The 13,111-nt window shown below is 45.8% G+C and overlaps 2 protein-coding genes across 2 annotated transcripts in view; one reads left to right on the forward strand and one right to left on the reverse strand.

The window, feature by feature from the left end:
* The window catches only part of PDE6H (phosphodiesterase 6H), a 110,055-nt gene extending 108,635 nt beyond the window's left edge, over nucleotides 1-1,420 (reverse strand). Inside the window, exon 1 of the mRNA XM_008178784.4 lies at nucleotides 792-1,420. The gene's annotated coding sequence lies outside the window, so the exon portion shown is untranslated. The remainder of the gene's footprint in view (nucleotides 1-791) is intronic.
* Nucleotides 1,002-11,970, forward strand: LOC101954035 (osteocalcin-like). The gene is made up of 6 exons (XM_005305284.4): nucleotides 1,002-1,086; nucleotides 2,485-2,581; nucleotides 2,944-3,283; nucleotides 6,764-6,799; nucleotides 9,458-9,530; nucleotides 10,647-11,970. The coding sequence occupies exons 3-6, from the start codon at nucleotides 3,217-3,219 to the stop codon at nucleotides 10,774-10,776; spliced, it is 306 nt and encodes a 101-aa protein (XP_005305341.1). The 5' UTR covers nucleotides 1,002-1,086; nucleotides 2,485-2,581; nucleotides 2,944-3,216; the 3' UTR covers nucleotides 10,777-11,970.
* Nucleotides 11,971-13,111: the final 1,141 nt, after the last annotated feature.

Below are 13,111 nucleotides of genomic sequence, written 5' to 3' on the forward strand. Positions count from 1 at the left end.
CTTGAGTTTCAACTATGTCTCCTTTATTTACCAGGAAGCATATGCTTTCTGAAAATCTGTACAGAGCCCAGAGGAATCTAGTGGCTGAATAATGCTCTCCAAGTAAATCTATTATTAAACACTTACACACATAGATATTATAGATAGGAATCATAGCAAGATCTATACTTAAGGCTGCCTAAGGGTTTCCATTTTAAAGGACATTTTTCCGTTGTTTTTTCAATGCTTTTTTATTTTCAGCTGAAATTTGATATGTTTGCTCTCAGTCAAGGAATGCATTTTTTCTAACAGTCCTTCCAAATCAAGTGAGCCATTTTCAAGTATGAAAGGGTGAAAACTGCAGTTATTCTGCTAAGAAAAATGTTATGCCCTTTCTTTGAACAGCTTCAGAGCTGATGGAATCTTAACATTTGGCAGAAACATGGCCCCTACGTTGCAGATGTGTCTTTGATTGGTCTTGTGAAAATCACATTTGATTTGGCAGAGTTAAGATTTAATAAATGTTTTCCACACATATGCACTGTACTTTCTCATACCCATACACAGAGAGCTAGCTGTATAGCACACAAACACACACAGATATATAATGGACCCTTGGATAGTGCAGTAAGAGCTAGGGGAATGATAGAGATGTATGCCAATCCCACCATTAACACACACGGAAAAATTAACTAAGGGTGGGAGAGGCCAGGACCAGACAAGACTCCATCTCCATAAAGCTTAACAACCATTATTTACAACTGACAGCACTAACAGAGTCAGTTTCTAGGAACTAGTTAATATCCTCTTACCTCTAGATTTGCTGCAGGGAGCCCTGGGATTTGATGTCGCCATGCAGCTTATGCCCAGAGGAATTCAAAACTGGTTTGTTCTTTTTTGCCTCTGGTCCTGAACACACCTTCTGGCTGCCAAGATAATATACAGTGCCGTTCTCTACCACAAGAGGGTCCAAAATCCAAAAGTTCAGGGGAATGAATGTTAAAAACCTCCCAAAGCAAACTGAACATATCCAGTGCTGCCTGATGAAACCAGATGGCAGTTTTCATTGCTGATGGGTGGCTGCTGCTGTGTTTCCAGGAAATAATGGTTATTATTATTATTTATTTGTATTACTGTACGGCCTAGAATTCTCCTTACTTAACTTTAATCTTAATTTAACCTCAATAAATCACAGGGTTTATCCTATAGGCAGATTTCCATCTTCTCTCCTCCTCTGTGTTTTATTTAACTACTATCCTTAAACTAAATCTGTGCACTCTATTTCCTGTCTTATGCCTTCCTCTACTCCAGTGAAATCACTTCTGCTTCTGTCCTTCACCTGTTTCTCAGTCTTTCTTCTGTTTTTCTTCATCTCTCTTTGTTTCTCCTTCTCCTTCTTTCCCTCCCTTACATTCAGTACCTTTCTCTACCTCAGCCCAAGCTCAGCTGACCACCCAACTGTCATTCTACCCAGAGCTCCAGACCCCTCTTTAAAGCATTTTTGTTTCACCTAGACTCCCTAGAGGGGCAGGACTCCATCTTAGATACTCTTCTGACTCTTACAGGGTCATTTGCAGTGTTGTAGCCATGTCAGCCCCAGGACGTTAGAGAGACAAGGTGGGTGAGGTAATATCTTTTCCTGGAAGTTGGTCCAATTACCTCACCGCCTTGTCTTACAGGGTCATCTTTCATATGAAGTATTGTTGTAGCTGTGTCAGTCCCAGGATATTAGATAACCCAGGATACCGGATTCTGTTGGTCTAATAAAAGATATTACCTCATCGTTTGTGCATTTCCCTTTCATCCTTCAATGCTGTGCATCTCTTTTTTTATCCTACTGGGTTTCAGCCCAAACCTATGTAGTTGCCCCTTGTTCCTTCTTCCTAATCTTCAACTCACTGTTCCTTCTGCCCCCTGTTGCTGCCACATCCTCCCCATTTTCTATGCATACGCATGCTTTGGGGCGTCTAAAATCACCAAACACAGAGTGAAGTGCCCATTTTTGAAAACTGGGCTCTGGAGGGATCACTTCCTCTTCCCCTTGCCATGCAGCGGTCTCTTTGGCAGGCATTTAATAGTGTACAAACAACATCTTGGGACAGGAACTATCAAATTTCGTATCTACTTGACACTACAGGGGGAATTTAGGCAGACAGAATGTAACTGCCCAAATTGCAATTTGGCAAGGATACTGGGGCTAATTCTCTTTCAAAAAGCATTGTGGGATATTCAAGTGGTATATATAGGCCTAGCTGCACTGTCTGACCCCAGAAATTTAGCTTTGGTTTTATACCTTATCTGAATGATGCCACCTCCTGCAGCAATGTGCCCCTAGCTTCATTCTGGAGCATTAGTTCAAATCAATCTTGATTTGGATGAAAGCAATCCCCTAATGTGTCACCAAGACCATATCCTGAAACAACTGGGCACAGTGCTGCTTAGTTTTGAGATTGGAACAGCTCAGATTACTAACCTTCATTTCCCCCTTCTGTCTTCTCTGCTTAGCTCCCCCTTGCCCAGCATTGCACAGTGGATCCTTCCATATGATTTGGTCCGGAAGGAGTTCCTGAGCGGGTCAGAGGACTAGGTGAAGAGTGATGTGGTGAGTTCCTTCCACGCAAGCCAATGTGCTGAGCTTGCCATATCCAGTTTTACCATTTTTCACTTCTCTCGAAGAAAGAAAACTGCCTCTGTGGGCACCTCAGCATGCCAGATACTAGACTGAGATCATCTTATTTGAGCCGAGGCAGGATTTGATTAAACTCAGATTGTCAGAGGTGTAAGATTGTTTCATTAGCAAAAATGGGTCATATGAAACCGCCTTCATTGGCTGCACCACATCATGACATGATGGTTCTCTCCCATTGTCTCTCCTCCATGCAGCTGGAATCACTTTCTCACTCAACACTAAACTATGTTTGTAATTAAGCTTTTTTTTTTTTTTTTTCCCCCCTTTAAAAGTAGCATTTGGAGCTCCATGAAGTCATCTGGAAGTGCCATGAGCCTTTGGACTGAGATGGATGTGCACATGGCTGCCAGGACCGGATATCTATTGGCCTAAATGCGAAGCTTTGTGTTGGAGCCGGGACACAGGAATGTCAAAGTTTGAGAGACTCTGGCCAGAGTCCTGATCTCTCCAGATGGTCACAGGATATAAAGTGCAGCTGGGAGGCAAGCCCCAGAACCCTCCTAGAGAAGCTCTGAGGCTGCAAAATTGCATTAGACAAAAAGGAGGAGATGAGGAAACTTCTGGTGCTGCTACTCCTGACCCTGGCCCTGGCAGCCTTCTGCTATTGTGAAAGAGGTAAGGGGACACAGCATTAATCTCACCTGGAGTGTTCACTGAGTGTATTATTGAACACTTAAAACCTGAGAAGACTGCTTGCTCAGGAGAAGACCTGCTTTGAGGCTAGGCAGTATACTATGGGCTCGGGGCTGGCTCCAGGATTTTGGCCGCCCCAAGCAGCCAAAAAAAAAAAAAAAAAAGCCGCGATCGTGATCTGCGGTGGCAATTCGGCGGGAGGTCCTTCGCTCCGAGCGGGAGTGAGGGACCATCCGCCGAATTGCCGCCGAATAGCTGGATGTGCCTCCCCTGTCCGGAGCGGCCGTCCCAAGCACCTGCTTGCCAGGCAGGTGCCTGGAACCGGCCCTGTATGGGCTATTGCACTGGCAAGGTGTTATATTATATAGGTCACAAATAAGAATGGGTTTGGGGGTCTCCAGCCTAATCCCTAATAGACATTTGCCTCCACTAGGACACAAACTATTGCACAAATGGGCATGACTGGCAATCTCAGGAATCCAGTTTAGGATTTAGGTGAATTAGCAAAGCCCAGTTTTGGACAAATGGACTGCGCTGCAGGTCAGAATTGAGGGGAATTAACTAAACTACATGGACTGTGGGGAAGGCTATGTTATATCTGCCAACACTGGAAAGTTGTACAGTACCCGGAGACATCTGAGGAGAAAAATAATGCTACACCTTTTAATTCCATTGAAATATGTTGGACTGGGAGAGTTTTTGAAGGCACAATGAAAAAAATGGCAGTGATACTGTTAAAAAAATATGGTCATAGGATATAAACTGCAGCTGGGAGGCCAGCTCCAGAGCCCTCTTAAATAAGAAATAGCCATAGAGGAGTGAGCTGCACAGCTGGAAAGGGGTGGGAGATCTAGATCTGAAATAGCAGGTGTTCAACCTCTCTCTGCTTTGGCAGAATGGACAGGGATGCTGAGACAGGAAGGGTAGAAAGCTTGCCCTGTACTTGCCTGTACTACGCCAGTTCTTGTCAGCGTTAAATTCCTTAGTGTTAAAGATGACCCTGTAAATTAAATACACTCTCACGGGCATCAGATTGGTGAGAAATCAGTTAATATTTTGCAATACAGTTTTTAATCTTTGATTGTTTTCCCCTCAGAGAGCTTCTCTCCTTCATTCCTGGTCAGTCTGCTCTAAAAGCTATTGTATTCCAGTCTGTTCATTAGTCTTGGTCTAATCCTTTATCAGTTTCCATGTGGAGTGCAAAATGCAGATTGGCTCCTCAAGCCTAGAGATTTCCAGAAGGCTCCATTCTACAGCAGACAGCATGTTGCCCTCTGACATTTCGTAAGGAGCCATTGTCTCCTGGCATAGGTGGCACAGTTTGGATAAAACAGGAACTGGCCAGTGCCTTTGCCAAAGCACACTGAATCTTTCTAAGGTTAAAAAGCATTAAGTTAAAGACTCCCCATTCCCTCTCATCTGCAGCCTTCTCCTCAGAGGAGAAGGTGAAGGGGGTATCAACTTGGTCGCTACTTTTTACCTCCCTTACTACAATCCTTAATCTGCCTGCCTCATCTGCTGGCAGTGTCCAGGACAGGAGGCTGGGGGTCAAATGTCCTAGTGTCTATTTTCTGCTGTGTTACCTTAAGCAAATCACTTACTGCTCTGTGCCTCAGTTTTTCCAGCTGTAATATGGGGATTATAGTGCTTTCCTAAGTCACAAGGTCATGGGGAGAATTAACTAGTTAGTGTTTGGAGATCACCTGGAGATCCTCAGATGAAAAACACTGGAACTATTATTAATCACATTATTACTAAGACTCTGATGAGGGTTGCTGCTCTGCTGGGTTCTCTATGGCTAAGAGCTGGGGGATTCAATGCAGTGTGGCAGACAGCGCTCTAGAGGACATGAACTTCAAATGAGCAGCAGCACTGGGGGACAGGTGAATGGGGAGTACTGGGGCAGGATGACAGTGAAGAGGCTGCCTGGGGATCTCTGATTAAAGATTGGGGTGGTGGTTCACGGGGTGGATGTGAAGACTGCTCATCTTCTCTAGGGGCAGAGGGAAGGGGATGGGGCAGAAGAAAATCGGCCATGCTAGCTTCCCCCTCCTGCCTCTGGTGGCAGGTTGTTTGCATAGCCGAGAACAGGAACTGGGGCCTGCTTGGGGGTAGAGTTCACTTGGAACATAGTGAATGAGACATCTATCAGTTTCCCCTTTCTCTTCACTGTGGTGAATGTGACACAGCAAAACGGCCGTTTAGCTCTCAGAAGCTGCTAGGTAAAGGCCAGATTCTGATGCCCTTGCTCAAGCTGAGTAAGACCTTACTCTGCAAATCAGACCCATTGAAGTCAATGGTACTACTTAAGTAAGGTGTATTTAACATGAGCCTGAGAGTCACAAGCTGAACCTAAGTGACTTAGGGTCAAACTCGGATACCCAGACTCATGCTGAATAGCACCTTTCCCCACAAATAGTCTGCAGGGTCTGATCAGACAACAAATGTGTCTTGCTGATGTAAATTCACACGGTGCTTTGGAAAAAACAACAACAAAAAACCACAACCCTTCCCTCAAAGAGTTTACAATCTAGCAATTAATCAACACATTTATTTTCCTAAATCTTCTTTGTCCCCTTAAATACACTTCTAAGACAATAGCAGATGGGATTTGCCATGGGTGAAAAAGCGATAGGTGAAGAACTAGAGAAGAGCCTGGGTGGTTTGGAGTGGCAAGCAGAGTATGGGTCCCATGAGCCCCCAGTAAAATCAGAGGGAATTCCCCTGGGGTGATTGCAGGGACCATCGAAGGTTAGAACACATCTTTCCAGTGGAGAAGGAGGAGAGATGGTGCCATCCAGGCTGTGTCTACACTAGGCATTTTGAGCAAAATTTCCCATTATTTCTACCACCACTGCATCGCTTTTGATAGTAGCCCTAATGTAGACAGGCTTCCCATCTTGGTATTTTTATCACTATGTCATCTTGCTCCAAGCAAGCTGAAATGACACTATGTGTATGTCTACACTAGAGCTGGAGATATGATTCCAGTACCGGTGGACATACCTGTGCTAACACTGATTGGCAGGAGTGGCTAGCCATCCTGAGTATGTACCTATGGTCTTGGATAGGCTCATACTTGGATGTATAGCCCCTCCAGCTGCTCACACTGCTGCAGCCATACTTCTGTTTTTAGTGCACTGGCTCAATCAGAGTTAGTTCAAGTATATCTTTGTGAGCTGGAATTTGCACCTTCCAGCTCCAATGTAGAGATATCCTATAGACTCTGGTGACATTGATAGAACTGAACCACTATTAGCAATGGTGGGAAATTTTTGCCCCAAACTTCTAATGCAGACAAGGCCCTAGTGGGGGCAGAGAGATAAAAATTCCTGATGCAGGAAGGGAAATGGTGTTGCCCAATAAGGGAAGGAGATACAGTCATCCAACGGGGGCCAAGGACTGGAGTCACATGCTTGGTTCCTGTGTGGTATCCCCTGACTCCTATTCTTTGTTTTCCAGATTCAAAGGACACCTTGGAATCACACGGTGTTGAAGGTGAGTATCTTGCTATGACTTTCCCACATCTCTGCACATGTCTCAAGTCCTGCATCTGCCTCCATCTTTCCCTTTATCAGGATTAGGGAATGAGTGAGATGCTTACAGAATCCTCTAATTTGTTTCTCCTTCCTTGACCAACACTGAGATCTACAGCAGGTGTCATCATGAGTCCTCTCGTCTCAGCAGAGCACCCGTGACAACTAAAGGTCCAATTTTCACATGACCTGGTGGAACCGGTGGAACCCTGCAAACAGTAGGAAACAGGCAGCAGTGACATGAGCAGGCTGAGGTTTTCAATTGTTAGATAAACCAGGACATGAGGCAGGCCCAGTCAACAATAGAGTTGCTCTGGGAGCTACATGGGGATTAGGGTGTGAGCTAGCTGAAGTAGTAGCAGAACGGACAGATACCCATAATGGGTGTCACAGAACGTCAGGGCTCCTCTATTGGCTCATCACAGCAGGAGTTAGAAACCTGCACCGAGCTGCTCAGTTGGTAGTTCTGCTGACTTGCTGGGGCAAGAGAGGCTTATTAGCTCCACTAGGATATAAGGGAGGTGGAGTGACAAAGAGAGCTAGGGTTTGGGACAGAGAGGTCCCTTCAGGGAAAACCTAAGAACAGCCAAGTGTTGGGAAAAAGTTTAGGCTGAGCTTTATGTTGCATTACTGCAATTTCAACTAGCAGGAAAGGGTAAGTTTAGACTATGTACTGACTGTGCATATTCTGTTCAGTTTGGGGTGGGACCTGAGTTTAGGGTCTGAAATGTTCCCCTGTCTCTCACTCGGCTCTGCAGCCTGGCTCACAGAAATCCATTAGGAAAACTATCCCCTGGCTCTCTTGGACCCCTCTATCCCCTCTCTTGTCCCATAGGTCAAGGGATAAATTGCCGCTGGGGATCATTAAAGCTGGAATTTCCCAGAGAACCAATCAAAACACAGGGGGTTGTGGAGAGAGAGAGAGAGAGAGAGAGAAACATCTTTACAAGGGAGGTTGTAATTGCTGGCACTTCTTACAGTGAAGGTTTATTTGTAGGTGGTATTTCAGACATGACCTGAGCTCAGCTTGCCAGTTGGTCCCCAGAGATAACACCTTCCCTCCCCGTGAGATAAACAGCTGGGCTCTCTCACTGGCCAACTAATCTGGCATTGGAAAGAACATTTTGCTGGCAGTTGAAAGTCTGGGTTAGGGAGATGAGATGAACTGGGAATGGTACAACCTCTATGCGGGAAGAGCTTGGCAGCCCTCTCATAGCATTCCACAAACACAGGTATCCAAAACTCTCCATGCAGTGCTCAGTGTGCTGGGGCAAGGGGTGCAGGGTCCTCTGCCCTCTCAAGACTCTCCACACATGAGCACCAGGATCTCTCTGTGAAGAGATTACTGGTGTATTTCCCCATTGGCAATACTCTCAATGTAATATATGCCATCGTGTGCCAGCAATGCCCCTCTGCCATGTACATTGACCAAACCGGATAGTCTCTACGCAAAAGAATAAATGCACACAAATCAGACATCAAGAATTGTAACATTCAAAAACCAGTAGGAGAGCACTTCAATCTCCCTGGACACTCAATAACAGACTTAAAAGTGGTCATTCTTCACCAAAAAACCTTCAAAAACAGACTTCAATGAGAAACTGCAGAACTGGAATTAATTTGCAAACTTGACACCATCAAATTAGGTCTGAATAAAGACTGGGAGTGGCTGGGTCTCTACAAAAAATAATTTTCCCTCTGTTGATACTCACACCTTCTTGTCAACTGTTGGGAATGGGCCACATTCACCTTAATTGAATTAGCTTCGTTAGCACTGACCCCCCCACTTGGTAAGGCAACTCCCATCTTTTCATGTGCTGTATATTTATACCTGCCTACTTTTTTTCATTCCATGCATCTGATGAAGTGAGTTATAGCCCATGAAAGTTTATGCCCAAATAAATGTGTTAGTCTCTAAGGTGCCATAAAGACTCCTCGTTGTTTTTGCTGATACAGACTAACACGACTACCCCTTTTAAATCTTTCCTAGCACTCTGCACACATGGGCACCAATATTCTTAAGCACAGCCTTCTTACGGTCCCTTAAAGGTATTCTGGCTGTATGGACACCAGTGTCTCAGCAGGCAACAGTCAATGACCCAACCTCCATTTCCTTCAGTCACCTTGGGGTGTTCTGCGGACATTGGTACCAAGGCTTCACTGTGCAATGGCCAGTGCGACAGTCCATATTAGGTTGGGTCAGAAGGCAAGACTCTAAGGTCATCAGGACTGGAGAGAGAGGGAACCATGTCCCTGCAGATTTGAGGCTTGAGTCTCTTCTCCTACTGCTGTGACTCCACTAACTGCAGTAGCTTTGTTCCAGATTTACATCAGGATAAGTGACAAGAGAATCATGCTCCTGGAGTTCATGACCAAGGGGGTACTTGGCCCCTGAGACCAAGCAGGTTGGAGTGGACGGGGAGATAGGTCCCTGAAGCTGTGGGAGATAAGGAGGCAGAACTGTGGAGGCTGGGGTGGGTAGATATGCATTGGGAAGTAAGGTGGGGAGGGACTGTGATAAGGGATAGCAGATGTTCCATCTCCAGAGGACACTCCAGTATTTGGACTATAGGAGGCCAGCCCCAAAGCTCTAACCTACTCTTCTATTCTCCCATGGCAGGTGTTAAGGTAAAAAGAGAAACGGCCAATGCCTTTGTGAGGAGGCAGAAGAGGTCCTACCCCTATTATGAAAGGTAAAATCTTCCCTGCTTCACCAGTTGGGCTCAGGACTGAACTCTGTACTGATTATTTCAGAGGGGGATAGGAAGGCAGTGGGATGTGGCAAGGAATTTGATTAATGTCTGGGATAACATCCTCACACACAGAAGTAGATAAAAGAGGATGCCGGAGATACTTACTGGAGACAAGTGGCCTGTTCTTCCTTAAAGGGCCATAAATATCCCCTGAGGAGTCTTTGATAGACATAGAGTGACCATAGTCAGCTTTACATCACCTCCTGTAAGAGCCCCCAGCACAGGGGCATGCCAGATGCATTGCTGGGAGTATTTCAGGAAGGGGGGTACTTGGCCAGCATTCCTAGGTTGCTGGTACTTCTGGCTACTTGAACTGCCCTTAGGGGCCAGGGAGAGTGGGGTGCAAGTTAGAGGCTGCGCTAGCCTGCACCAGGGACCGAAGCAACCCGCTGCACAGGGTACAGTGAGGAGGTTTCATCTTTGCCTTCAGTTCCTGCACTGAGCTCAGCTCTGCAGCAGGGATGAGGTCAGATCAGACAGGCTCTTCATTCTGACTATGCCCAGACACTTACAGCAAGCAGAACTTTTTTTACAACACTCCTGGAGACAGGGACTCAGAGAACTTCAGCTGACAGATTGACACAAGAACATGCTTCACATACCTCCTGGGAGAGGTCACCAAGCTGCATCTCACAGAGGCCCTGAGGGATAAGACATTTCTAGTTGAGCATCCTTGGACAGTAGTTAAAGGCCTGGGTTTAATCCCCAGTTAGTAAAGCTTCTGAAAGGATAACTAAGGTTCCTGGGTAAAGTCCCAGCTGATAGACCTGACCCACTCCCCAGGAACAATAACCAGGGAGCCTGGGTTCTATCTTTAGCTGTTAGAGCCTTGTGAATGAGATGGGGAACTGGCTTCAATCCCTAACTGATAGAGCTCCCTCCCACCCCTGGACATTAATCAAAGGGGCTAGGTTCTAACCCTTTGTAGGTAAATATTGTATTCACTATAAGGGAGTCCATCTCTAGGGAATGCTGGTAATCACTCTCCCTGAGTTCAGCAGGTGGCATAGGAGCCTGATGAGTCATGAGTGGCATCTTTCTCTTTGTCTACTGCAGGTACTATGAAATGTACAAGTCCCCAATGGAGCTGAGGAAGGAACAGTGTGAAAACTACGCCCCCTGTGACTACCTGTCCGATCACGTGGGGTTTCATGCTGCATATCAGCGTTACTTTGGGAGGTTCTGAGGAAGAGACTGTCCCTTCCCTCACCTGGCTAGGGTCCAGTCTGTCCTCCATAAAGACTGGAGTAGTGTGAGGAAGGGAAGGAAGGAAAAGGGAGAGGTAGATTGGGCCCACTTCAATTCTGCTCAGCACTGATGAGAGCACAATGGCAAAATTTACCCCATGTATCCATTTTCCAGTCCAAGACAGCTGAACACTAGTTGTGATCCTTCTACCAGAGGCATTCCCACCTGTGGCCTCCCATAGTATTTTGAGTTTCTTCAGAGAAAGGAAGGTGAGGAGAATCCGTCTTATCTGCTTGCCATGGAAGTTCCAGAGCAAGTATAGGAAGAAGAGATTCTTCTGAAGAAACTCAAAATATGACAAAGGGAGGCAGCAAGATCTTTTGTGCTCCCTCCCCTCCCAAAAAAGTACTAGGTGAGGGGTGACTAATATGAGAAATGCAACAGTGTGTGTGTGTGTGTGTGTGTGTGCTGTGGAGAGCAGTGATCCTCATGCATGCACTGGAAAGGGAGGGGTCCTGTTGCTTCCTGTTGGGGAAGGTTCAGCAAATTGCCACCACCAGGTTCCAGTGTGGGGTGATCAGCCCAAGTGTATGTTAGTGACAATGCATGAGCCCCTAAAGGTTTGGTGGGTCCATTCAACTAAGCACCTTGATTTCATATACTTCACTGAGCTTCTTGGACCTGCAAAATTGGGGTGGAAATCTCTGATGCTTCTGATACACCCTGTTTCTGGTCAGGCTGAAAATACCTGAACAAAAAGCTCTTCCTCATAATTATTTTGGCACTTATGTTTCTGGTCCTGGCTGAAACAAACAAACAAAAAATGCAGAGGCAACTGTAAAATAAAACAAAAAGTTAATTGAACTTTTATGAATCTTCAAAAAAAAAAAGAGGGTGGTCAGTTCAGGATTGGGTTGGGTTGAAGTTGGGTCAATGCCAGGTTTATCCAAATTGGTTTGCCTATCCTCAATATGTATCTTCCCTCTTTGCAAATTCATGCAGGTATCTTTTTATGAGTGTTATGCATTAGCAACTTTCTGAAATTTCACCTGTGCCATCATATATTCTGTTCTGTAAGGGAGATGTCAGGTTCTCCAGAGGGGCAGGTGTCTGCTCAGCAGCAAAATTTGCATGTTGGCTGGTGAAATCATCCCCAGCTGTTGGCTATAATAAATGCTGGTTATGTAAAGCAGGTGTGTGTTTTGCTTCTCTCTGTTCATGTGTCCAGCATCTAGTGGGGAGTGAGAGGTGGTGAGATTCAACTGGGGGAAAGAGAGGTCTGGACGATAAAGCTCTCTCTCCCAGTCGCTAAGATGGATACTGAACAGGAAACGACAACATTGGCCTGATTTTCCTCTCCCTTATCCCAGTGTTAATCAGGAGTAATTACATTGAAATCAATGAAGTGATACCTGCATAAGACTGTGTAAGTGAGAGGTGGATCCTACTCCACCATCAGTTGAATTCTTCCTTCCCCTGGAGAGACCTTCTTCGTACTGGGATAAGAGGTGAACCCAGTCTCCATGGTCATGTAGAAATAGACTTAGTTCCCACTGACTCGAATGGGAATCCCAACTCTGGAGCCCCTGGAGGAATGTCCTCTTTTGGGCCGAGAAAGGAACGTTTTTCCTTCTACGAGAGTCTCACTCCAGCTGTAAAGAGAAAGAGATGTGGGTCTGAATGAAATGCCTGCCCCTCTTGGCTCTGCAGTGGAGAGAAGGGCTACAGGAATTTCTAGGCCCAGATAACTACCTTGTACCATACCATGTGGGTCAGAAGGTACTAGGCCTTTCAGTCTGCACAGTATAGGTATATATCTGAGCTGGGTGACTGGAGCTCCTTCAAAGACACAGGCCAATTGTTCCCTCTACAAGTGGAGCCCCACCCCACTTTGGGACAGCGGGTGTTTGTGGGATACACCTGTAACAAACTGAAATAATGACGTACTGCTGATATGGGCATCCTAGCGGGCTCATAGAGACAGTGTGAACCTTGTGGCGCTTGTATGGTTTGGGATGGGCTTTGTTTAGGGCAGGAATGCATTGTTGAGTGTGGAGGGTAAAGTCTGCACAGAGGGGACTCACAGTGGCACAAGCTGCGTATAGTTTTGCAGCCCTGTCTCATCATTCCATATCCTCTGCTGCCACCTAACGGACATTTCATTTCACTCAGTGAAAGAGCATGTGGCACCACTAAAGCATTTTACATTTTCAGAGCTCTGCATGAACCCTGCATTCCAAACGCAGGCTAATCTCCCATTATCGTCACACTAAAATATACATAGAAGCAAAGGCCTAAGGGTTCAGTGGGAAGGGATAAATGGCTAGTGGGCA

This window comes from Chrysemys picta, chromosome 1 (assembly GCF_011386835.1).
Source record: "Chrysemys picta bellii isolate R12L10 chromosome 1, ASM1138683v2, whole genome shotgun sequence".
Classification (NCBI taxonomy): Eukaryota; Metazoa; Chordata; order Testudines; family Emydidae; genus Chrysemys; species Chrysemys picta.